Source organism: Asterias amurensis, chromosome 14 (assembly GCF_032118995.1).
Source record: "Asterias amurensis chromosome 14, ASM3211899v1".
Classification (NCBI taxonomy): Eukaryota; Metazoa; Echinodermata; class Asteroidea; order Forcipulatida; family Asteriidae; genus Asterias; species Asterias amurensis.
In genome coordinates this window covers 3924470-3952108 of record NC_092661.1, presented here as the reverse complement: position 1 = coordinate 3952108, position 27639 = coordinate 3924470, and the positions used below count along the sequence as shown (strand labels likewise).

Below are 27639 nucleotides of genomic sequence, written 5' to 3'. Positions count from 1 at the left end.
TCTGTTTGGATTTGTTGACAGTTTGAAAGGTTAGAGCGGTGATTCGCTCGGCACCCAATGGTCTCATCCAAGCCTGGCGGGGATGGGTTGTAAATGATGAGATTTGTAGGTGTTCGGGCCAACAGCCCGGCACACCTCTTATTTTTGTTCGGTTTTTTACTTCTTAATACTTCTTCTTCTTCTGAATCTTCTTTGTCCGCTAACAAAAACAGCTTTCCCAAGCTCGTATGAACTTGAAACTTTGCACATAGTTTGATATCATTAGGAGAAAAAACCGTTTGAGTTGTGTCATAATGACGTCATCCATTCTTGAGTTATGAACATTCTAAGTTTATTATTTCAAAAAATCATGAACTTTGATCTACATGAGGAATTCTTACAATCAACACATCATCGGAATTGTCATTCAAAACTCTGTAAACGCCTCACAGACATAACCCCATTTTGACCCTTTCTTCTGGTTCAAAAGAGAGGTTGAAAATTTCAAAATTCATGTCTAAAGAACTACGTAAATCCCCCATTGGTATGTGCGTAAACATTTTACACGTAGGCCTACACAGAGCAGTGCAGCAGAGTCACGCTACAGTGATCATCCCAAGAGCGCGAAAAAGCTTCGCGTACAATAGTCTTCGTTCAAGGCCTTTTCAACATACTTTCCCCTTTCGGTTAGTCTCTTCCACAGTCATCAATATTTCATAAGTTCATATTTCCTTAACAACGTAAGCTATTTTGATAATCTATACATCATATGAAAGGGCTTTACGCACTTCACAAAAAGGGATATGTTGGTGAACCGGGCTTATTTATTAAAAGTCCCTACCAGTAAAACACCATACTGTTAGACAATTAAACAAGGCACTGTGTTAGGTTTCCGTTGTTTAAAGGCAGTGGACACTGTTGGTAATTACTCAAAATAATTATTAGCATAAAACCTTACTTGGTAACGAGTAATGGGGAGAGGTTGGTGTATAAAACATTGTGAGAAACGGCTCCCTCTAAAGTGGAGTAGTTTTCGAGAAAGAAGTAATTTTCCACGAATTTGATTTCGAGACCTCAAGTTTAGAATTTGAGGTCCCGAAATCAACCATCTAAACGCACACAACTTCGTGTGACAAGGGTGTTTTTGTCTTTCATAGTTATCTCGGAACTCCGACGACCAATCGGGCTCAAGTTTTCACAGGTTTGTTATTTTATGCATATGTTGAGATACAGCAAGTGAGAAGACTGGTCTTCCACAATTACCAATAGTGTCCACTGGCTTTAACCCAACGCTGTCACTTTCATTTTGTATGTAGGAACTACCAACAGCGCCTGCCTTACAGCATGCTGTCGAGTCTTTCCTTGTCGCTACTGGACGGCACAGTATTTCAGATCGTCAACCATCTGGCTGAGATCCAGCAGATGACTGAACGAAAACTGATGGAACAGCGAGCCCAGCTTGTCAATACACACAAAGGTAGAGTTTATTTCGTTTTGATTTATTCTGGTTGTGAAGCCAAGGACTCTCAGAGGAGCAAGTTTAAAGGCACAGGGGTGGATTTCACAAAGAGTAAGGACTAGTCTTATCTCGAGTTAGGACCAGTTACTCGTCTTAACTTAGGACTATCCATGCAATTTGTATATCTCCTAGGACTAGTCCTAAGTTAGGACTAGTCCTATCTCCTTGTGAAATCGACCCCTGGACACTGTTGGTAAATACTCAAAATAATTGTTAGCATAAAAACTTACTTGGTTACAAGTAATGGAGAACGGTTGATAGTTTAAACCATTGTGGGCAATGTAGTTTTCAAGAAAGAAGTTATTTTCCACAAATTTGATTTCGAGACCTAAGATTTAGAATTTGAGGTCTCAAAAATCAAGCATCTGAAAGTACACGACTTCGTGTAACAAGGGTAGTTTTTCTTTCATTATTATCTTGCATCTTCGACAACCAATTGAGCTCAAATTTTCACAGGTTTGTTATTTTATGCATATGTTGAGATGCACCAAGTGAGAAGACTGGTCTTTGACAACCACCAATAGTGTCCAGTGCCTTTGATCTCTGGACTTGCCAAGAACCCAAATGGAGAGAAGAAAAGGAAGGAAGTTTCAGTTTTAGATGTGGGAGGAAAACCCCAGAAAAAGAATTCTGGCAAAACCCACGCAGTCGGGTTACACCTGAAAACACAATCCAGGGTAAAGGCCCGGTCACTGCAACAAGAACGATAACGATCACGACGAAAGAGAACGCGTTCTATTGGTTGAATTGCTCCACGCAGAATACGCACACGCTCATTCAACCAATGGAACGCATTCTCTTGGCATCGTTATCGTTCTCGTTCTCGTTCTCGTTATCGCTGCAGTGGTACTGAGCCTTTAGTGCCCCCGGCGTGATTCGAACCGGGGTCCTAGAGGTGGAAGGCGAGGGGAAAAAAACACTCCAACCCGAACGCCCCACCATCCTTCTTTGACTAATAATGCCGAAAGCGCATGAACAACATTGGTTTATTGTCAAAGACCAGGGCCCAATTTCACAGAGCTGCTTAAGCACAAAATTTTGCTTTTAAAGCGAAAAAATCCTTGCTTAGTAAAATCAGATTACCTGCCAAGACACCACTCAATTGTTATGCTGAGTTAACAACAGCTAAGTACCAGTCACAAGCAATGTATATGGCATTAAATTTGAGCCAGTAACATGTGTAAAATAAGCAAGCTATTTTCGTGCTTAAAGCAATTTCTTTGCTTAAGCAGCTCTATGAAATTGGCCCCAGGGCAAAATTGTCTATGTAAAGCACAAACTAGCTTGATACCAGTCACAAATGGTATTGTGTGATGGTATTTTGGCTGGTACACTTATTCTGCTAATCATAATTTTGTTGTGTATATAGATCTACCTTTTGGGCTTGAGCAGCTCGATGTCGGTGGGCCCTGTCTCCGTGCACTGTATATTTTGCTAAGCAGAAACATTTTCTAAGCAGTTAAGCACCTCCTTTTCGCTTAGCAGCCTTATCAAATTAGGCCAAGGTCATTTAGGTTGGTACAAAAGCAGGTTGCTGAAGCTATTTCTTGGGGGTTTTTTTTATCAGGTATGAAGCAGGAAATGACCAAGAAACACAAATCTGCCTTGCAGAGCTGCCAGAGCAAACCCCACAATCTCAAGTTGGTAACCAATACCAACGACAAAGAAAAACAGGTTAGAGACAATCAAAGTATACATCTAGGTCCTTAATCTTGGTGCAAGACGTTTCCTGTTTACTGTACCTTACCTGTTGGTCTATAAAAAAGCTTTGAGGAACTCGTTGCCTTGGATCGGACAAGTTGGTCTTTGGAAAGCGTTTGTAACCGTTTTTTATAAAATGCATATGGTTTGAAAGATGTTTTACACGTAGAATACAATGATCCACACAAATTTGCCTCAGCCATTTGACTCCCATAAAATATTGGCCGACCGTGTTAGTCGACAACGTAAAAGGAAAACCGTGCAATTTCAAGGCGTGGTTGTGTGGATTATTGATTATAATTGATTATTTCAAAGACCATCTCGACCGATCCAAGGCAACATGTTCCTTTAAGACACATCTTTTCGATCAAATATTTGAGAAAATGGTTTGATTTTTACCCATCGATGTTGTCTTATATATTGTACAGTGTTTGTATTGTATTTCTCTACCACATGTTTCTGGATTTCTTCTTAGCTTAGGCTTACGTTTCAATTTTGGTTATTGTACATGTGTGTTTTATTATTTGTATTTAGCGACGTGAGCACTTTGATGAATTTGTGCGCTTTATAAGTTTTCATTTTTATTATTATTGCTTAGGCTTATGTTTTAATGATGGTTATTAAACATTGTGTATGTTGTTTGTATTTAGCGCCATGAGCACTTACATGTTTTTGTGCGCTGTATGTTTTTGTGCGCTGTATAGACGATGTGACCTATGTTTACATTCAAACCGCCCTCTGTTGACAAAACACTTTATACGTCATGTTTCGCCGGGCACTGAGTTACGTAGTCATAGTAAGATTGCGTACACTTTCTAGTTGGCTGGCAAAACACAAAAGTTTTGCCCGGCGGTATGCGCGCGAATCATAATATGGTTTTCGTGTGACGTCAGAGGTCACATCTTCTACAGGTTTCACTATTATTAATATGTTTGGCGAGCTGCTTAAGCAGTATGCGAGCCTATGTAATACCGATTTTGTCCGTCTGTCCGTCCGTCCGGCCGGCCGTCCGCACTCATTGGAAATGTTAAAGTTTTTGGTTTAAGTTTCAGTCTTTGAGTTGAGTTGTTTTTGGTATGTACAAGCCCAAGTGATATTTGTCAGTCATTTTTTGTAGTGTTTAGCTATATTTTCCAATAATGTTGAAGTTTTTGGAATAAGAAAATGTTAGTTTTTTTAATAAGAAAATGTTAAAGTTTTTGGAATAAAGAAAATGTTAAAGTTTTCAGGCTAAAAGTCAAACATTGTTTTGAAAAAATTTGTTTAAACAAAAATCAATCTCTCTGTCACTGGTTCCAGTTGAATAAGCTGAAACAATGAAAAACATAAAATGATCATAACTCCTGATTGCAATGATGTACTGACTTGAAACTTAAGTCAAATATTGCTTCTGTCGTAGATACGTATGAAAAGATAAAATTCAAAGAGTGCATCAATGGTTCCAGTTGAATGAGCTGAAACAATGAAAACCTTAAATGGTCATAACTTCTTATTGCAACGATGTACTGAATTTAAACTATTCTTCTGGAAAAGGCAGGGTGTCCCTTTAAATGGTCATCACTCTTTATTGCAATGATGTACAGATTTAAAACTTCAATCAAATATTGCTGCTTACATGTAGATAATATGAAAAGATGAAAACCTTAAAGGAACACGTTGCCTTGGATCGGACGAGTTGGTCAAAACAAAAGCGTCTGTAACCGTTTTGTATATAATGCATATGGTTGGAAAGATGTTTTAAAAGTAGAATACAATGATCCACACAAGTTTGCCTCGAAATTGCGTGGTTTTCCTTCTACTGTGCGAACTAACATGGTCGGCCATTTATGGGAGTCAAAATTTTGACCCCCATAAATGGCCGACGTGTTAGTCGACGAGGTATAAGGAAAACCACGCAATTTCGAGGCGTGTTTGTGTGGATCATTGTATTCTACTTTTACATCTTTCTACCCATATGCATTTTATAAAAAAACGGTTACAAACGCTTTTCAAAGACCAACTCGACCGATCCAAGGCAACGTGTTCCTTTAAATGGTCTTAACTTCATACTTGTCAATGTATCCACCCCTGTGACCATCAGTTGATCAAATGATTGGTTTTTCCGTCAGTCATTGGTTCTATCTGGCGATCGGCAGCTCGCCATGCCAGCTTAGCTGTCTAGTTATTATCAGTGTAGAAGTAGAAGCATCTGAACAGCGCCCTCATTTCGACCACTTTCATAATTTCAGGCCCAAGACAAACGCATCGAGGAAGAAATCAAACAGATGGACGAGCGGATTGTCCTTGAGATCGATCACCGCGTGGCGGAGCAGCAGATGACTCTGGAGAAGGCGGGCGTGGCCGGTTTCTTCAGGACGACCAAGCCCGAAGAGGTGCGGCTACAGATGTACGTACTGGGAATTATTCGTAAATTGAGTAAAACACCATTCAACCAAATCCCATCGGGATACACTTGACGGGGAAAGTCGCCAATTAAAACGAAAATGAAAGCAACTCATGACAGTTCCAGGCCATGAACTTAATCTGTGAGAGGGCTCGGCCATTTTGATTTTGCAGAGAGCACTTGCATCGACAAAGTTTTAGAGGCACTGGACACCTTTGGTAATTGTTGAAGATCAGTATTTCTCACTTGGTGTGTATCCTAGCGCTATGCATATAATAACAAGTTGTGTTGAGAATAATGACAGAAAAAATACTTTTGTTGCACAAATCATAGGCTTCAGGCCTGAAGACGTATAATACTGGAGTGACAAAACTACCTCTTTCTCAAAAACAAAGGCACCCAGGCAATTGTTGTGGGTGCTGTGAGAGTTAGTTTTAAGGCCTGCCAAGGAACATGTATTTCTAAACAACCATGCCATTTGTTTTTGCCGAGTTAGTTCCACTGCTCCTTTCACTTGTTGGCTCATCACCAAGCATGACCCCCCCCCCCTCCAAAAAAACCTCAGATGACCCCCTCCCCCACTATACTCCTCCCCCTCTAAAAAAAAATAATCCCTTTTATTGGTGAGGTTCCTTCACTACCTCAAATAATGAATTCAGGAAGTTAGCGGTGATACACAAAATGACCAAATTCCTGTCCCTTGGGTTTCGTCAAGGTGACCAAATCTCCAGGGGCCAATTTAATAATAAAGATGTTATGAGAGAGAGAAAAAACTACTTGGCAAAAGAAATCTTGACGTCTGACCATTTGCTATCATCCACAGTGGTTTTGAATGATAGGTGAACTATGCCTGCCAGTGCAATACATTATATTTTATGGTGAAGGTACATACAGTACACAGTCAACCCTCCTACTGTGACCCTCATTACTATCATTCACAGTGGTTTTTAATTACATCCATATAGCATTGAAACTTTAGAACCTAGAAATGATCTTATACCAGATATTTGTTAATCACTCACCTCAGTGAAAATGGGCCATGATCAGTGCTCGATTTCATAGAGCTACTTGAGCAGAAGATATCGCCTAAACATTTCGGATGAGCAGAAATGATCAGGATGCCAGTCACAAATTGTACTTGTGACATGGTAGTTTGTCTGGTAACCTTTTTCTGGTAAGGGTTTTGTTGTTATGCTTAGCTACTTCTTATGCTTAGGCAGCTCTACAGACTGACATAGGAAAGCAGTGTATGCGTGGATAACTGCCGAAATTTTATATTATTGTTTTGATATTTATTTTGTATGTAATCATTTACATTTATAAACTTTGATGAAAAAATCCACCAAGTCGGCAATTTTACTTATAACCTTTAACTTGTAGACGCCTTCATTTATTTTACAAAGGTTACAACTAAAATTTCTTGGTATTTCCAAAAATGAAAAAACTATCACTATGCAGGGGCAAAACGTTTAGTTGATGCAACAACTCCCGAAGCTCGCAAAGGATTCACAAAATGGACCCGAAAGCCTAATGATGGGGGAGGAAAAACATTGTTAAAGTTGGAAACTCGGTCGGGGAAATGAGCAAGGCTTCAAATTGAGTGAGATAAATTTCAATTACTTCAGAGAGTTTGTGACAGGCTTGAGGAAAAGAAAGTGTTTCATCTGTAGAATTGCCTGAGGAGAGATGCTGAATAAGTCAGCGTTTTTCGTTAATTTGTGTCCCCCTTTTTTTAGTGAGACGAAGTCAAAATACCACTATATAACCTTCTTGAGATGTGCTGGACACAACTTTTTGTTTGGGTATTTAGATAAATTTACTCAGTCAAACTTTATAATTTTAAGAGCCCAATTTCATAAAGCTTGTAGGCTTAAAGACAATGGACACTATTGGTAATTTTCAAAGTCCAGTCTTCTCACTTGGTGTATCTCAAAATATGTATTAAATAACAAACCTGTGAAAATTTGAGTTCGATTGGTCATCGGAGTTGCGAGATAACTATAAAAGAAAAAAACACCCTTGTCACATGAAGTTGTGTACTTTCAGATGCTTGATTTCGAGACCTCAAATTCAAAACTTGAGGTCTCGAAATCAAATTCGTGGAAAATTACTTCTTTCTCGAAAACTACGTCACTTCAGCGGGAGCCGTGTCTCACAATGTTTTATACTATCAACCTCTCCCCATTACTTGTTCTCAAGTGAGGTTTTATGCCGATAATTATTTTGAGTAATTACCAATAGTGTCCACTGCCTTTAAGGTTAAATACATGCTGAGGAAAAAATGCTAAGCTTACTAAGCAGTACTAGCTCATGGGCTCGATTTTATTGAGCTACTTAAGCATAAACTCACCCCAACAAAAAAAATGTGCTGAACAAATACATTTACCTGCCAGGTATTACACAGTTGCCGTTGATGAGATTGGTACCCCGGTCATTTCTTGCTAAGCCAAGAAATTTGCTAAGAAAAATTGCCTGCTAAGCAGCTTTATTGAGTTTGGCCCAGTTGGCGACTATATCTGGAAATTGCGTACGATTTAACAAAGATGGTGAGTCAATGGTTTTTTGGCGATTACGGAAATTGTTGAAATGTGGCTTGTTTTCGTTGATAATAACTTCGTAAAAACTTCATCGGAAATGCTTTTTGCATTTTCAAGAAACAGTTTATTACTCGAAACGTTCTTCAAAATTATTTCATTTCAGATTATAAAATTCCTCATGATAATTTGTTTTGGTGCTATTTCATTTTGTATTATGTTTAATATTTATGTGGGTTTTTTTTTTTTACAAAATGTACCACCGATCCTAAACGTGTTAGGAAAACTAACAGACGAATAAAATAACTTTATTAAATGAGGTTGGGTGCTTAGCCTGAGTTCTTGTGTAAATATTGTTCTTGTGTAGAAAGAGACTTTACAAATGACACGGCTGTACCGCAAGTTTACATGGTTACTTCGCTTATCAGGCCTCCCCCCTTCCCAATCTAAATCATATCTTTAAAATAACTACGTTTGCATAATGTGAACATTTGGAGTGGGCGTATTTTATGAATGAACAATCTCACCCACTACATGCAAAGTCACTGCCACATAAAACCCATGTAGTACACTTATCAATCAAACCTAACACAAAGTGTTGAAAACATAGATCGGTCATTCAATGTCAGAGTCAATGAGCAGCCATCGGTCTCACTTTCTCGCAGTCCCCACACGCTCTGTTTAAAGGCGCTCAACACTACGGGTTATTACACAAAATAATTGTTCATAAAAAAAATTTATTAGTTCAAGCAATACACCTTTATCACGCTGTCACCATCTTGGTCATGTTCCCTGTAACCAATAACAGTAATTAATGCTAACATTGATTGCGCAAACATGGCACCAGACTAATATTTCGTCCTGCCTCAGTTTGGTTACAATGAGTTGGAATGGAGTAAAATCAAGATGGCCACAAGGGTCTATGGTGACCCGTTGATAGTGTAAAACATTGTGATAAACGGCTCCTTCTGAAGTAACAGTGTTTGAGAAAGAGGTAATACTCAGATACTTAAAGACCTGCTGAAGCCTATCTGAAAATACAAATTTGAGCAAATTGTCACCGATTGTTGTATGTTATGTATTTGTTATGTTGGGATATACCAAGTGAGAAAACTGTTCTTTGACAATTGCCAAAGGTGCCCATGCCTTAAAAGGAACACGTTGCCTTGGATCGGTCGAGTTGGTCTTTGAAAAGCGTATGTAACCGTTTGTTATAAAATGCATATGATTAGAAAGGTATTTTAAAAGTAGAATACAATGATCCACACACATTTGTCTCGAAATTGCATGGTTTTCCTTTTACCTCGTCGACTAACACGGTCGAAAACCACGCAATTTCGAGGCAAGTTTGTGTAGATCATTGTATTCTACTTTTAAAACATCTTTCTATAACCATGTGCATTTTATAACAAACGGTTACATACGCTTTTTAAAGACCAACTCGACCGATCCAAGGTAACTTGTTCCTTTAATGAGTAGTGGTGGTTAGAGCTTATTACGAAGGATCCTTCCTCAATGATTGGAGGCAGATGACTAGCCTCGTTTGATTGTTCGGTGATGTTACTTTATAATTCGATAATCAAAGTACTGGCAGACATTGAGCCAAGGGAAGCGTGGGAGGGACATTATTTCGCAATCAGATAATCATGTTCTGAAACCATTACTGATTCCACTTTTGAAGTTGAATCTAAAATACACCGTCTTTGTGGGAGGGGCCGAGGGTGGGTATCTGCTTCTGGTATATTGTACTTGTTATGTGGTACGTATAGACCATGTGAACTTTGTTTACAATAAGTTTGACCACGTAGCAGGCAAGATACTACACTGGTCCAACGGGAAAGTTGACATTTTGTGTCATAATTTCCACATAAAACCAAGAGTTATGAAAGTGAAAGCTGGACAAGTTTTGAGATGTGCCCCTTTCATCATATCGTAAGAATTTATAGTGATAAGAATCAGACAGTGCAATCTCCATAGAATATAAGACTTCATGTTTTCTTCCATTAAAGACAGTGGACACTATTGGTAATTGTCAAAGACTAGTCTTCACAGTTGGTGTATCTCAACATATGCATAAAACAACAAACCTGTGAAAATTTGAGCTCAATCGGTCGTCGAAGTTGCGAGATAATAATGAAAGAAAAAACACCCATGTCACACGAAGTTGTGTGCTTTCTGATGATTGATTTCGAGACCTCAAATTCTAAACTTGAGGTCTCTAAATCAATTTCGTGGAAAATTACTTCTTTCTCGAAAACTACGTTACTTCAGAGAGAGCTGTTTCTCACAATGTTTTATTATCAACCTCTCCCCATTACTCGTAATCAAGAAAGGTTTTTTGATAATTATTTTGATTAATTACCAATAGTGTCCACTGCTTTTAAGCTGTGTACAAATCGTGCCTACAGAAAAGCCAGGCTCTGTAGCTCTTTTTTTGTATTTATGTGATGTCACAGGTCACATCGTCTATAGACATACCAGTCTAGTAGCCTGAACGTCTGATGTCACATTTCGAGACTCTTGTGAATTGCGCAAGTTTTGCATCATTTAACATGACCTTCATCATATTCGCAGTTAAATCCGACTTGCATCTGAATACGTATCATTGCGGATGAGAACAGCGGACGGGTCTACCCGCACCTCGGTCGCGGCCAGTGACATTTGTCACTGCATTGAGGGCGCTGCTTTGTGAGCTTGTGACGTAACTATGTGCCAACATTTTACTACATGTTGATGCAATTATAGAAAAGACATTCCAATACTTTTTAATACCACTTGTGATTGTGGCATGACCTGAACCTTCTTTTCGGGGAGGGGGGAGAAAATAGTATACCCCTTTCAAATAGAGGTTTCTCTGTTCTTGCATTGGACGTAGCTTCCCAAGTTCCTGATTAGATTGTCAGGTGATTAAGAGGCTTAATTTTAGGTAATGGGAAGTTTCCAGTCAGGTAAACCTCTCGGAATTGAAGGACTTACTCCGTGATTGTGGGGGAGATTTTTGGTGTACTGTTTCATTAAGATCAGATTGGAGTGGGAATTTCGTGGTAATCGAGGGGCGTTGAGAGATTTAAGAAGGTGGGGTATGTTGGAGACATGATCAACTTATGATGGCCACTATTGGTAACTATACCCAAAATAACGTGTTAGCAGGAAAACTTAGTCGGTAACGAGCAACGGAGAGCTGTTGATAGTATAGTCTTGAAGTCAAGACGGTAATTGTTAAGCGCGGTGTGTAGTTACAGCGCGGTGTAGCTGCGGGGACGACACACACACCCTCGATCCCAGTATGTGTGTGTGAGTCAGTCGCAATTACAGTTAGAGCTGCCTCGCGCTACCTACGACTGTTGCATGTGTAACATCGCACTGTGACTGTTGCATGAAAGGCAGACAAATAGGCAGCGCCTAACGACTTGTCATCAAGTCTATTGATAGTATAACATATTGTGAAAAACGGCTCCCTCTGAAGTAAAGTGCACTAAACACACATCTTCCCGCCCAACCTGCCAAACGACTATGTACACTCATATAAACCATCAACATCATTCTATAAAAAACAAAAAAGTACGAGAGAAAACGTCATAACCCCCAACAACTGCGCGATCCGGAAAAAGTTGTTATCTCCCAACCCCGTCCCCCGATGACTTTCCCCCCACAAGTCTACATCTGTCACATCCGATTAGCGCCCCCTCCTGGAAATGCCTCCAACCAGCTGATCATCCGGATGAGAACACTTCCTGTGTCTATTTCTGGTCGGGTTTTAGCAACGCCCCCGCTCCCAAGCCCATGATTACAGACAGGATTAGTTGTAGGAAGACAATAGGGGGATGAACTCGGAGGACGATCCCTCTAAACTTCAAGACACCTATAAACCCTTTTCGAATCCACGGATTCGTCTTCATTTGGCTTCAGTCCTCTAGTCTGAAGCCATGAGCACGTACGCAAAGTACGCAAAAGTAGGGAGGTTTAGCTGCACGTTCCGCGTGAACGTGAACGCCAGAAAATTGTGTCGTTAACATCTCACGTTTTTAGCATATATGTGAAGTTACGTACGTGCGCGCAGACGTCATACATGTACGTGATGAGCATGTAATAAACCCAAAGTGGCGACGTCACCCAGAATAAGCACGTTGTTTGTATGAATCGGGCTTTATAAGGAGACTAAACGATGCATTTTGGAAACTTTTCAAGAGATCTTTTGATAAAATTATTATTAAGGTTGGGACGGGAAGCTTGTTCACACGTCGTTGTCTACGATCAGAACTTCATTGTTAGCCTATCTTCGTTTCCTTCTTCCTTAAAGGCACGTGGGTCGATTTCACAAAGAGTTAGGGATATCAAAAACGTACAGCTAGTCCTAAGTTAGGACGAGTAACGAGGAAAGAGTGTTGTGATGATGTTATTGATGATGTTATTGATTGAGCAATAAACCAGTCGGGCGTGACCGGTGGCTGGGCAGCACCCCGTGGCCTGGCCATCGGCAGTCCGTTGTCCACCAGTCATCCTGTGTAGTAGTCTATATTCTAGCTCTCCAGTATAACGACAGGCCCAACGGGACTCGGCCTGAGATTTAGGTAAGATCCAATAGACTGTGCAAGTCTCGCGAGAAATTGAACTTCCGGTACCATTGTGGTCCCAACCTAATGGAGTTTTACGTTGGGGAGATTTTGTTCTGTCAATAACTTTAGTTTAACATAAGTTATGACTCTAAAAAGTGAATATGTTCTTGGGAATGTAAAAATAAGTGATTAAAAACAGAAAAGTAAAATCAATTCAACAAATTAACGAAGAAAACTAAAGAAAAAAACTTGACCTCCAGTTTCCGGTTTACTCTAAACAATTAAGAATATTACCCAATTGACGTTCCCATTATCGCTGAACCTATGTGATGATCGCACCAATTGGACGTGATTCACAAACGGGGTTTGTTAGAAAAACCATCCAGGTCGATGTCGAACAGCGATCCTCGTCCCGATAAATGTATAATATTTACGTTAATTTAAACAAAACAATTATTATGTACACGAATTAAAATAATAATTTTACAAAAAGTACGTTAAAAATAATAATCTTTAAGAATTTTTTAACAAATAACAATTTCAATACAATTTGGTTTTGTACAAAAATATACTTTTTTTCGAATTAAGTTCTCGTTTTCGCTACGTGCGAGACTTGCACAGTCTATACTACCGACCTTACAACACTCGTCCTAACTCAAGATAAGACTAGTCCTAACTCTTTGTGAAAGACCACTCCTTTCAGGACACTTTTGGTATTCTTACTCGACGTGCTTATCGATCCCAACATTATGCAAACAATCCTGTGAGAATTTGGGCCAAATTGGTCATCGAAGTTGCAAGAGAATAATGAAAGAAAAAACACCCTTGTTGCAAACTTGTTGTGCTTTCGGATGCATAATAAAAGACTTCAGCTGAAGTCGTTCATTATTTGAGTAAAAAATTACATCTTTCTCAAAAACTATGTTCCTTCAGAGGGAGCCGTTTCTCACAATGATTTATATATAATACTATATCCACAGTAATTTTTTACGCTAATAATTAGTTGTGAGTAATTACAAATAGTGTCCAGTGCCTGTAAGCCTTTCCTATATCAGACCCATGATCAGGACCATGGAGGTAGGGGATCAGACTCAGTCTGTGTGTGTAAATGTGACGTAATGCCACCGGAACCCACGCCCATTCATAGTCTGGCACCAGCAATTAGCAAAAGCCACTAGGAAATGCACTGACGGAGGGTTTTTTCCTCGAAGAAGCAATTATGCACAGAAACTATTTTAAGCTCCCCGGATTAACCTTTTCTTTTTTGTTCTCAAAAAGTTGGCGACCTACTTGAATTGGCAACGTCTGCATCTGGGACTCGGTATATCCGGTAATTTTGACATAAGGTGATGGGCATTTTAGAGACCACGTCGGCTTTTACCTCGGGCTCATATCAACCTCTGTAAAAACACCGTATCGGAAGCGCAACTAAAGCCATGATTTCGAAATTTAATCACCCAGACTAAAGACAACATTTTTGCTATGTTGAGGGCAAACTTTTGTAGAGCAACCTCCCGGTGAGCGAAGCCTGGTGCAATTGAAAGAAGGTATTAATAAAAAAAATAAGAACCAGTCAAAAACCTGTTCAACTGTCACACCTGTGGTTATAGTGACTGAAAGGTTTAAGGAACACGTTGCCTTGGATCGGACGAGTTGGTCTATAAAAAACGTTTGTTACCGTCTTTTATAAAATGCATATGTCAGACTGGAAATATGTTTAAAAGTAGAATACAATGATTCACACAAATTTGCCTCGAAATTGCGTGGTTTTCCTTTTACTGTGCGAACTAACACGGTCGGCCATTTATGGGAGTCAAAAATTTGACTCCCATAAATGGCCGACCGTGTTAGTCGACGAGGTGAAAGGAAAACCGTGCAATTTAGAGGCATGTTTGTGTGGATCATTATATTCTACTTTTACAACATCTTTCTACCCATATGATTAATAACAAACAGTTACAGACGCTTTTCAACTCGACCGATCCCAGGCAACGTGTTCCTTTAATTGACTTGCTACTGAAGACTTGGTGGTTTTAGGGGATTGGTGCACCTCTCACAGCTTGATAAAACATGGCTGAGAAATTCGCTAAACCACAACCGCTTCAGCAAAAAATTTAAACAGTTTACATCCCTGGTTTATAAATACCCATGAGTTTAAATTCCGCAATTATTAATTTAATCATGAGGTAATTGGAGAGGATGTTCGGAATTAGTCAACATAACCTTATGTAAATGACATCATAGATGTCAGATCAATCTGGATTGCTAGCTGCAGTTTGTTAGGGTGTCGTGGCCGAGCAGATACGAGCACCGAACTCAAACTTTGGGGTTTCTATTCAGCAGGGTGTGGGTTCGAGTCCCGGTCGTGACACTTATGTGCTTGAGCAAACACCGATAAGGGCAGAGATGGTTCTTGTGATCAATTTAGCGAATAGTAGCGCATATTTGTTGCACATCAGGGGCCAATTTCATAGAGCTGCTAAGCACAAAAATTTGCTTACATGACATTTTTTGCCTTGATAAAAACAGAATTACCAACCAAATTGCCATGTGATTTTCAGGATAAGCAAACAACAGCTGAATACCTGTGACAAGCAATATGCAACAAATGGAAATTTGGTTGGTTATCCTGTTTTTATCAAGGAATAAATTTTTGTGCTAAGCAAATTCTTGTGCTAAGCAGCGCTATGAAACTGGGCCCAAGCTGTAAACTCCCCATGGCTGGTGCATGTGGTTGGATTCCATGAACTCCACCCACCTGAACAAGAGGGTGCAAGTGTTAGAAAATGGACATAACAACTTTAACATTTCAGACACCACCCACGTTTATGGAGCAACTTGCGTCATACACGTTGCGCAAGTGGACTTATACGCAGTTGCGTAAAGTTTCGTGAAATCGGCTGCAGGGGAGTTATATGTGGAAGCGCTTTGAGACGCCCTTGGTATGAATATCAAAACTGGTTATTATTAAATTATTATTAGCTCTTTTGTGAGTTTCGGTATGGGAATGCTTGCAAAACTGTTGGTACCGCAGTGCCGCCACTATTTACTCCATTTGAATCAAGATAAGGTACATCTCTGGCAATGAATGCAACACTGGTGCTTAGTGTTTACTTGAATGTATTTAGTTGTGATATGGAGGGCCTGTTATGATGCTACTGTGCTCTCGAAAGCTTTGATTCAAGGTATGGTCCAGTAATGTTTGCTAAACTGTTGCTAATACACTATGGACCTTTTGAATCAAGATGATGTACAACATTGGTCATGTTGGCAGAACTGATGTTACTGGTAAGCTTGATCACTCTGAATCAAGATAGTGTACGACTTTAGAAATTTTTGGCAAAGAAGCTGCTACCAATTAACTTACTGTATTTGAATCAAGATAAGGTATGCCAATGGTCACTATTGGGCCATTTTGAACCAAAATAATGTACAACATTGCAATGACCAATGCATTGGTCATCTTGGCAAAACTGTTGCTACTGGTATGCTTGATCACTATGAATCAAGATAATGTACGGCCGCATTTTGGCAAAAACTGCTACTGATAAACCTATTGTATTTTAATCAAGATAAGGTATGGCGATAGTCCCACACTCTGCTGAACAGAACCACTAAAGCTTCTCCACCCAAAGCAACTGTTAACTAAACATTCATATTTACCACTCTCTCTTTCGTTTTCACATGAACCGAAACTAAACCTGCACCCTCCCCCTCCCTCCCATAAAACCTGGAATTTTTAAATATTGTATCTCTACAGAATTAAAAACAAGATGTATTGAGTAGAGCGCCGAGCTGGCCGAATTGCCCCCGGGGGAGCCTGGAGGTAATCCACCGGCAGTATTCCCATCCCCTTCAAGTAGTTGTGTGAGGAAATTACCCGAACACTTCTGGAAATCTCACCATCAAAACTGTTTATAGAAAATCCTTCCCTTCGGCAACTTGCAGACGTTCAAAACAGTCACCAGTGAAAACTCTTAAAGGCAGTGGACACTATTGGTGATTACTCAAAATATTTTTTAGCATAAAACCTCACTTGGTAACGAGTAATGGGGAAAGGTTGATAGTATAAAACATTGTGAGAAACGGCTCCCTCTGAAGTGCCATAGTTTTCGAGAAAGAAGTAATTTTCCACGAATTTGATTTCGAGACCTCAGATTTAGAATTTGATGTCTCGAAATCAAGCATCTGAAAGCACACAACTTCGTGTGACAAGGGTGTTTTTTCTTTCATTATTATCTCGCAACTTCGACGACCAATTAAGCTCAAATATTCACAGGTTTCTTATTTTATGCATATGTTGAGATACACCAAGTGAGAAGACTGGTCTTTGACAATTACCAATAGTATTCAGTGTCTTTAAACGTGAACGTAATAAATCACAACTGAAACGAGCAGGAGCTGCCTGTAATTTTCCTGAACTCTCCTGGGGGTGATGACGTGCACATTTTCACTTGCATTTATCTATTTTATAACGCAACTTACTTATAGGTTCTGCCGTGGTTGGTTTTATGGGAGCCGTCACATGATGTCTTGCTTTTCCTAGAAAGCTGCGTGAATGCAGCGCACTGTCCAATAGCAACCAGTGTACTATACCCGTAGCAACAAATGTACTTAACCCGTAGCAACAATGTACTAAACGACGGGGCGTTCCATATTATACAAATATTGACTGGCTCAGAGTGGAATGGGAGGAAATTTACCGAGCGATAATATTCCTTCCATTCCACGAATTAAAGCCACTCAATATTTGTTTTATATAACTAACATAGATCCTTGTCATTTGATTTATTTAAAAGTATAATATGAAAAATCATACAAATTACTGGTTCGGAACAAATTCAAAAATTAGATAGCGCCGCGTAGATCCAACAATGCACACATTTAATAGCAATCGGATCACAACCTTCTGCACAGGTGCTCCTTTGTTTTAGCAGCGGCGCAGCGGCGCTGTACTGCTCAAAAAGTTGGGAACGAGGATGATCCTAACTGTTGAATGGGAAATGCTATTCCCGATGGGCGAAAAGGTAGTTTTGATCGCCGGTGCGGATGGGAGTAATAGTGAATGTCACGTGAAGTAAGTTCCACCAATCAAAATGACAAGGATCTGTATGTCAGTTATATAAATACGTATCAACCAGTGTGCTAACCTTCAGCAACCCGGAATGTACTGTAACCGTATCAACCAGACACCCATAGTAACCAGTGTACTATACCCGTAGCAACCCGTATCATATCCGCAGCAACCAGTCTTCTCACTTGCTGTATCTCAACATAATTATGCATAAAATAACAAACCTGTGAAAACTTGAGCTCGATTGGTCGTCGAAGTTGCTAGATAACTATGAAAGAAAAAGCACAAATGTCTCAAGAAGTTGTGTGCTTTCAGATGCTTGATTTCGAGACTTCAAATTCTAAATCTGGGGTGTCGAAATCAAATTCGTGGAAAACTTCTTTCTCAAATACTACGTCACTTCAGATGGTGCCGTTTCTCGGAATGTTTTATACTATCAACCTCTCCCCATTACTCGTTACCAAGTGCTAATAATTATTTTGAATAATTACTCTTTAATAGTGTCCACGGGAGAAAAAACAGGCAACGTGGCACTAATGGGCTTCCGTATGTTTCAGAAACACAGGGGTCAAGTTACTATTTTTGACAGCTTGACAATGCGCACAATCTCCTCTTGTAATAAACTAAGGAAATTGAACAAATTTTTATTGACATTATTTAACAACTTTTGCCAAACAGATAACAAGCCGGTTACTTATTGGACTTCCTCTAACAATCAGTCTAAATGGATGGGATCTTTCGTAAAAACACGCGTAAGTCAAGGCTTAAAGGGTGTATGTACTTTGTGTAGGACAAAAAACACAATGTCCACAGATTTACAATAAACTTACACAGTTTGAAGATAATGATAGTAGAAAGTTTCCCTAAAAATATTACGTGCTGAGGTGCTGTAGTTTTTGGGTAATGAGTAAAACAATGTAATGAAAATAATTTTGGTCTCATGAGACCAGCATTTACAAACGTATTTTTATTACAATGTTTTACTCATTTCTGGGGTTTAAGCCCCAGGAGTAGGTGTCTCCTAGTGGATGATACCCATGCCTACATCCTTACGGACTGTGAAGGGGTAACCCTGTTTCAGCCCTGGGAGTAGGTGGCTCCTAGTGGATGACACCCATGCCTACATCCTTAGGGACTGTGAAGGGGGTAACCCTGTTTCAGCCCCAGGAGTAGGTGGCTCCTAGTGGATGATACCCATGCCTATATCCTTACAGATTGTGAAGGGGGTAACCCTGTTTCAGCCCATGGAGTAGGTGGCTCCTAGTGGATGATACCCATTCCTACATCCTTAGGGACTGTGAAGGGATCAACCCTGTTTCAGCCCCAGGAGTAGGTGGCTCCTAGTGGATGATACCCATGCCTACATCCTTACGGACTGTGAATGGGTTAACCCTGTTTCAGCCCCAGGAGTAGGTGGCTCCTAGTGGATGATACCCATGCCTATATCCTTACAGATTGTGAAGGGGGTAACCCTGTTTCAGCCCATGGAGTAGGTGGCTCCTAGTGGATGATACCCATTCCTACATCCTTAGGGACTGTGAAGGGATCAACCCTGTTTCAGCCCCAGGAGTAGGTGGCTCCGAGTGGATGATACCCATGCCTACATCCTTACGGACTGTGAATGGGTTAACCCTGTTTCAGCCCCAGGACTAGGTGACTCCTAGTGGATGGTACCCATGCCTACATCCTTATGGACTGTGAAGGGGGTAACCCTGTTTCAGCCCCAGGAGTAGGTGGCTCCTAGTGGATGATACTCATGCCTACATCCTTAGGGACTGTGAATGGGTTAACCCTGTTTCAGCCCCAGGAGTAGGTGGCTCCTAGTGGATGATACCCATGCCTACATCCTTACGGACTGTGAAGGGGGTAACCCTGTTTCAGCCCTAGGAGTAGGTGGCTCCTAGTGGATGATACACATGCCTACATCCTTAGGGGGTAACCTTGTTTCAGCCCCAGGAGTAGGTGGCTCCTAGTAGATGATACCCATGCCTACATCCTCACGGACTGTGAAAGGGGTAACCCTGTTTCAGCACCATGAGTGGGTAGCAACCGACCCTTGTGGCAGCTGATTTGGTTCGACAACCCAAATCAGGACCGAATTTCTTAGAGCTGCTTATAAGCTTAACAAGTAGCTAATCACAACAGAATTATGCTTACCAGACTAAGGTTACCAGCCAAACAACCACGTCACATGCCCCATGACTGGTAACCTACAAATGTTTGCTAAGCAGGTAACATCTGTAAATTTTGTAAGTAAAGCCCACACCTTGGAGTGACCGTCCAGCCCTGTGATATCCCATGACAGAAAATTATAGAAATTAAAAATGTCCGTTAATCTCAAATACTTCCAACTTAAAGACACTGGACACGTTTGGTAATTGTCAAAGACCAGTCTTCTCACTTGGTTTATCTCAACATATGCAAAATAAACTAACAAACCTGTGAAATTTTAAGCTCAATTGGTCGTCGAAGTTGCCAAATAGTCTTGGAAGAAAAAAACACCCCTGTAACACGAAGTTGTGTGATTTCAGATGCTTGATTTCGGGACCTCAAAATCTAAATCTGAGGTCTCGAAATCAAATTCGTGGAAAATTACTCTTCTCGAAAACTATGGCACTTCAGAGGGAGCCGTTTCTCACAATGTTTTATACTACCAACAGCTCTCCATTGCTTGTTATACCAAGTAAGTTTTTATGCTAAAAACTATTTTGAGTAATTACCAATAGTGTCCACTGCCTTTAAAAGACATTCTGAGAACCCTGAATTCATCGAAATGTGGTTCAAATAGCATCTTGCTTATTAACAAAATTCCCCGCACTGACAGCTTTTGGTTCCAACTCGCTCCATCAACTCAGACTTACAAATTCCACACTCGTTTCAAACAGGACTTCCATATTTAAACGAGCCAGTCGGACTCTCATGTTTAATAAATTTACAAAATTTAATCAGAAGGGATTACATTCGTATTAAGCATACATCCATATCTTGAGCTCTCGTGGGTAAACTTAAAAGCCAAGACGGCTGATTGCCCATCTCCTCTTAAGAAATAAGTCCCCTCAGTTGTTGAAAATATGAAACATGTGTTATTTTGCGTTATTTACACTTCCCAAACCTGTTTTGCATTTGAACAAGGCCTGAGAACCCGTAAGTACCCGTTTCCTTTCTCGGTTGTTCTTCATCAACAGCTTGTCAAAGAGGGACTGTATAAATTGGTGTTTGAGGGGGAGCTGATTTTCAATCCGGGTTTCTGTGAAACTACGTCTGCCTTTAAGTCGGCTGGAGCTTCTATCCCCACTCCAGACGAGTGATTTTGGCATTTACGTAAAGACACTGGACACTATTAGTAATTACTCAAAATATTTGTTAGCCGAACTCACTTGGTAACGAGCAATGGGGAGCTATAAAACATAAAACACTAGTGAGAAACGGCTCCCTCTTTAAAAGTAACGTAGTTTTTTAGAGAGGTAATTTCTCACTCAAAGCTGAAGCCTTTTATTAGTGGAACAAGCGTGTCTTTTTTTTCTTTCGTTATTATCTTGCAAATTTGATGACCTATTGAGCAAAAATGTTCACAGATTTGTTATTATGCATGCAATACACCAAGTGAGAACAAGTGGTCCTTGACAACTACCAAAGGTGTCCACCGCCTTTAAGAGCTGTTGAAGATCTACTAATTTTGTCTTTGTTCAACCCAAAACTGAAATTGGCCAGCACTTTCTTCATATTCTGGGCCGCCGTGAATAAAGTGCAGTGAACCTTTCGACATCTATCAGACCCGACCGACTTTAAACACATCTAGATCTGTTTGTAACTGTATCCTTAGAAACTCTAATCCAATTTATTACTCAGCAAAGGTTAAAAACAATCTCCCTTTCCGCCAATGATCCACTTCATTAACTCTCGGTTGTACGTCGTTTAATAATGTAATGGATTCAGTATGATTTTTGGTCAATTTTGTTCGTGTGTGTGGTTTCAACATCTATCTTGTGGTGCATTGTGGTCATGCAATCAGTTAAAGGAGCACGTTGCCTTGGATCGGACGAGTTGGTCAAAACAAAAGCGTTTGTAACCGTTTTTATACAATGCATATGGTTGGAAAGATGTTTTAAAAGTAGAATACAATGATCCACACAAGTTTGCCTCGAAATTGCGTGGTTTTCCCTCTACTGTGCGAACTAACACGGTCGGCCATTTATGGGAGTCAAAATTTTGACCCCCATAAATGGCCGACGTGTTAGTCGACGAGGTAAAAGGAAAACCACGCAATTTCGAGGCATGTTTGTGTGGATCATTGTATTCTACTTTTACAACATCTTTCTACCCATATGCATTTTATAAAAAAACGGTTACAAACGCTTTTCAAAGACCAACTCGACCGATCCAAGGCAACGTGTTCCTTTAAAGGCAGTGGACACTATCGGTAATTACTCAACATAGTTATCATCATAAAACCTTTCTTGATTACGAGTAATGGGGAGAGGTTGATGGTATAAAACATTGTGAGAAACAGCTCCCTCTGAAGTAACGTAGTTTTCGAGAAAGAAGTAATTTTCCACTTGATTTTGAGACCTCAGATTTAGAACAATTGAGGTCTCGAAACCAACCAACTGAACGCACACATTTACGTGTGACAAGGTGTTTTTTCTTTCATTATTATCTCGCAACTTCGACGACCGATTGAGCTCAAATTTTCACAGGTTGGTTATTTTATGCATATTATGTTGAGATACACCAAGTGAGAAGACTGGTCTTTGACAATTACCAATAGTGTCTAGTGTCTTTAAGCATACCGGACTCAATCTTAGGGCCCTATACGTCATATAGCTGCTCATGAGCAGCTAAGCACATGAGCAGCTAAGCACAGCAATGATGCTAACCTGAACAAGGATGTCGGCCAAACAATATCACACTTTTCAACGTGGATTGTATCCTGGTAATGCTTAGCAAACAATTACCAAGCACTATTTGCTGCTTGTGCAGCTCTGTGAAATTGGGCCGTGGTGTTTCTGGTTAGTAGACTTGACTCAAGTCCCCTGCCATCCCCCAGGAATCTACTGTTTTGCGGGGTTAGCGTTTTTTGATGCTCTGCATTCCCAAACCTGTTCCGCATTCTCCCGTTTCCACATTTTGACGGCGAGCGCGCACTGTACGGGTTATGCTATGCTACGGGTTGTTTCATAGTAAGTTGGGGTGATAGCTTAAAGTCACCTGGAAGTGTTATTTTTTCAAAATAAAGCTTTTGTCACTAAAATATGTGTTTTGATGAGTGGAACATGAATAAACAATTGTCTAAGGTTTAAAAAAAAATAAGGTTCCATGTTATTTACAAATTTGAGAATAAGCCCGACCCGAGAGGGCGCTGTTCGTGACGTCAATCGAGGCGCGATTAATTGCATGCACTGTGCTAACACGAGAATGTGCCTCTTACACGAGAATGTGACTTGAGTCAATTCTACTGGTTAGCAGAGTGTGGGTTCGCGTCCTGGTCTCGGCGCTCCTTGAGTAAGATAATTGTCCAAGATTGTTTTGTCTTTCGGATTACTAGGTTCCGCGTACAGCAGGAACATTGGCAAGAAGTTGTGTGATGACACAAAATGATGAGCACAATAAAGATGTTAATTTTGATTCTTAAGTTCGGTATCTGTATGTGACGACAAACCATAGTGTCAATTTTACTCATCTCAGTTTTTGCAGTGTTGGGCAGAATTATTGACCCGGAACCCTGGTCCCAAGGTGCCTGGCCCCATTATTAGTCAGTACGCCTAAATGACTCAGAAAACGTGTCAATTTTACACGATTCACAACCCAGTTGTTACTAGTTCATTTTAAGTTTCCGGGTCAACCCTGACTCAGAAATGGGTCAGGCCCTCTGAGACCCGGAATCCTGGTCAACTGACCCTGGAGTCTCTAGAGTGCATGGGCATTGTTGCACGCGACAACTTCTATACAGACAACTAAAGGCAACCAACTACAGTGCATGCTATTATTAGTTCATTTTAAGTTTCCGGGTCAACACTGACTCAGAAATGGGTCAGGCCCTCTGAGACCCGGAATCCTGGTCAACTGACCCTGTGGTCTCTAGAGTGCATGGGCCTTGTCACACGAGGCAACTAAAGGCAACCAACTGCAGTGCATGCTACAAGATCACTTTAGTAGAACAGGAGTAATTTTATACGCAACGAGGTAATTTTTCTCGCCCCAAAAATTAAATCAGAAAATGGCTTTGAAACTGTTTTTCAGACATCTGAAAGCACCCTGTGTAACGAGTAAGGGTTTTTCTTTCATTGTATGGTCTTGCAACTCCGGTGACCATTATTAAAGCCATTGGACACTTTCGGTACAGAAAAAAAAAAGTTCACAGATTTACAAATTACTTACAGGGTTTACAGAAGGTAATGGTGAAAGACTTCTCTTGAAATATTATTACATAAAATGCTCTACTTTTTGAGAAAACATTAAAACAATATCAATTCTCGATATCGAGAAATACGGATTTATTTTAAACACATGTCATGACCCGGCGAAACGTGCGGAAACAAGGGTGGGTTTTCCCGTTATTTTCTCCCGACTCCGATGACCGATTGAGCCTAAATTTTCACAGGTTTGTTATTTTATGTTGTGATACACGAAATGTGGGCCTTGGACAATACTGTTTACCGAAAGTGTCCAATGGCTTTAAGCAAACATTTTCCCGGGATGATATGCCTAAAAAGTTAGAAATACACAAAGTGAGGATATTGGTCTTTGATAAAATACCAAACGTGTCCAGTGCCTTTAAGCACGAGGAACAATTTAATAAATAAGACATGTTGTCTAGTCTCAACCAGCCCAACCCTTGCGATAAGGAAATTAAACTCCAAGATAGACGTCTCAACTTTAAGCTGTCAGTCAGAGACCGTCTTTTTCAATTTTCTTTTGTTTTTACTTTTCTTTCTTTCATTACAAGTTTGTAAGGAAAGAATACAACACCAGAGGCTTTTTTTTAAGGAGTTGGCCTAGGTTAAGATAAAGATATTTTCTGGAAGGATTGACATGAAGAAGGTTATGGGATGTGAAATGTTTTTCTTTCAAATAAATTGGAAAACACTGGAATGCATGTTGGTCATAATATACTTTGAATAACAAAAACTTTTCAAAAGCATCCTTTGTACTGTGTTTTTGTTGTCCACTTTGGGCTTGAACAAAGACAAGATTTAAACTAGCTACCTCTGGATTAACGTGTCAACACTCTACAACACTCTACGACACTTTGCTTCGTCCTTCGGATGGGACGTAAAGCCGTTGGTCCCACGTGTTGTGTAACGCAGTGTAAAAGAAAATATACACTTATCGAAAAGAGAAGGGGTTCGCCCCGGTGTTCCTGGCTGTGGCTGCTGTATGCGCCGTAGCACCTTGTAACCCCTTATAAGGTGCTAAATAATTGGGTCTCAGAATTCATCACTGCAATAACCTATCTTTCTGAAAGTTTGTATATACTCAGCGCCTTGAGTACCTCGTTTGGTAGGTACGTGCGCTATATAAGACTTCGTTATTATTATTATTATATTCTTATTGCGGGTGCAAATCAGAAACCATTATAATTGCCAAGAAGCCAGGTATCACACCCAAAATGCGATACAACCTGGGAAGCGGCAGCGAGGGAAACGCCTTAAGGGGTGCCCATAATTTATTTCAAATATTAAGATACAATTCAAAAGAAAAACTGATTGGGTAAACTTTGAATTATTTGGTGATGAACCAAGAAAATAAGAGTGGGATTCTAAAAACAAAATGAGGAAATTGGCGAAACAGCTGAAAAGTTGGAGGGGAAAAAATGAGCAAACGAGCAGACAGAAATAAATACTTTTTTCATAAGCTCTCAAACTCACAACATGGAGAAATTATCTGTACTAACTTGTTGAGTAGAATTTAATTTATCAACTTTGGTAAGGACGAGAATTGGTCAGTTTCAATTAAAGCACTAAATTACAAATTCCATGGGGATCAGAAGCAGATCAGAAGTGCAACAACAGGAAAACGAACTGGCTTTGGGTTCCTATGAGTTCTGTCTTCATTGAATTTAGCTTAAAAATTGCGAAATTTAATTAAGCAAAATCGCAAGGGTAGCCACGCTGTTTGGAAATTTTCTTAAAAGGGGGTCAATTTAATTGGATATTGCTGTGTGCAGCTTATGAGTACACTAATTATTTGTTTTTAGATGATTTTGTTTTTTTCATTTTACCGCTGCTAGTGGTAGGTCTACGCGTACTCTTTTTGAATCAAGATAAGGTACAGCATTTGGTTATTGTTGCCCAAACTGCTACTTCTGGTATGCTTACTGCCTTTGAATCAAGATAATGTACAGCAGGTCTCGAAATCAAATTCGTGGAAAATTACTTCTTTCTCGAAAACTACGTCACTTCAGAGGGAGCCGTTTCTCACAATACTTGATACTTTCAACCTCTCCCCATTACTCGTTACCAAGTGAGGTTTTATGCTGATAATTATTTTGAGTAATTTCCAACAGTGTCCACTGCCTTTAAGGATGTGTCGAGATAAATAAGTGAGATACGAGTACCAGAAAAATGAATGTGCGCCCAATTTAGAATATGGCATCAGCTTCTTCTATTACGCGTCAGGTTGAAAACTTCTGTTGAAAGAGTCTCCATGATCGATGGCTATGTCAGACAATTTGAGTATGTTTTGAAACACTATCCGACATTTGATGTCAGATGCTGAACCCACAAAGCACTAAAGAACGTAATCCTTTAACCTTCATGTTGAAATCTTAGCTGTGTGGACAGAATTCCCCAGCTCCGTGGAAAAGTCAGATCAATTTGGGGAAGATGGTTAAAGTCTTCCCATAACAAGTTGTTTCCTGTTAGAGAGGCATCACTAGGGTCTGAATGTAGGGATGCTACATCTTTTGAGAAAGGGGTGTTCGAGAGGAGGGGCAGGGGAGGGGGTAGCTGGACTATAATAATAGTAATAGTGGTTTCTTATTTAGTGCGCAATTCCGTCACTCAGTGGCGCTCAATGCAATATTTTCCTGCAAGCAAAGTATATTGAGCTATACGTTTTTGAAGTATGAGACCTACTCCTTTAATAAGCACCATTTAATGGTTCATAAGGTACTGTGGCGCAATATGCTGTCAATCAAACCAGGAACACCTAGGCGAACCGCTTCTCTTTTCGATATGAGTGCACTGGGCTCTTTTACGTGCGTTACACAACAACGGAACCAGCGGCTTTACGTCCCATCCACTATCCAGTACTCACAGCAGCAAACATATATTTGGGGGTTTGGTTCTTTCGGTTTACTTTGATGCAGGTAAGGACGGCAGACAAAATAATCTCTTGGATCGACCTAGGTGCGAGACCCCCCCCCCCCCCACCCCTCCCGTAATGGACAAGCACGTATCATAACCAAAATATTTCTAGATCTCGATCTTACACAATCTACGCCAAGGGAAATCACTAGTTTTATTTCAAGCAGCCGGCTGTAACCAAACAGAGAGCGAGAAAGAGAGAGAGGGGGGGGGGGTTAAGATGACACGATTTTGATCGGGGATCTAAGCCTTCCGATCGCTCCCAGATGTGACCTTTAAGGGGGATGACGGAGCCGGGGTTTGTTCGTGGCTTCTTGCCAAGCCTCTGAGAACGTTACGATCATCGACGGATGAGCTTGTGATTTCAAAAATAACAGTTGTGTGCGCGATATTGGAGATGTAATGTTTATCCGTCCTGACGGAATTGACGTTTGGCTCGTTCAGCGTCGATTCAAATGCGGGTATATATTTAGGCCAAGCTTGGAAAAAGAGGCATAGCATTGAGTTGAACAGAATTGTCAGATTATAGCGCTGGATGATCGGGTTTAATTCTTGGTAACGCTATTGGTTACTGGAATATTCTGT

At 40.3% G+C, this 27639-nt stretch overlaps 1 protein-coding gene across 4 annotated transcripts in view; it reads left to right on the top strand.

Moving 5' to 3' along the window:
- Positions 1-27639, top strand: part of LOC139946932 (protein DGCR6-like) — a 68041-nt gene that overhangs the window by 6931 nt on the left and 33471 nt on the right. The window contains exons 3-6 of one of the 4 annotated variants that reach the window (XM_071944720.1): positions 1296-1456; positions 3066-3172; positions 5428-5585; positions 10573-11033. In XM_071944720.1, the coding sequence (XP_071800821.1) occupies positions 1296-1456; positions 3066-3172; positions 5428-5585; positions 10573-10588 (442 nt within the window). In that variant the 3' untranslated portion in view covers positions 10589-11033. Of the gene's footprint in view, positions 1-1295; positions 1457-3065; positions 3173-5427; positions 9255-10572; positions 11034-27639 lie in introns of those variants that run through there. The other 3 variants (XM_071944719.1, XR_011787298.1, XM_071944718.1) reach the window with 3 other exon arrangements.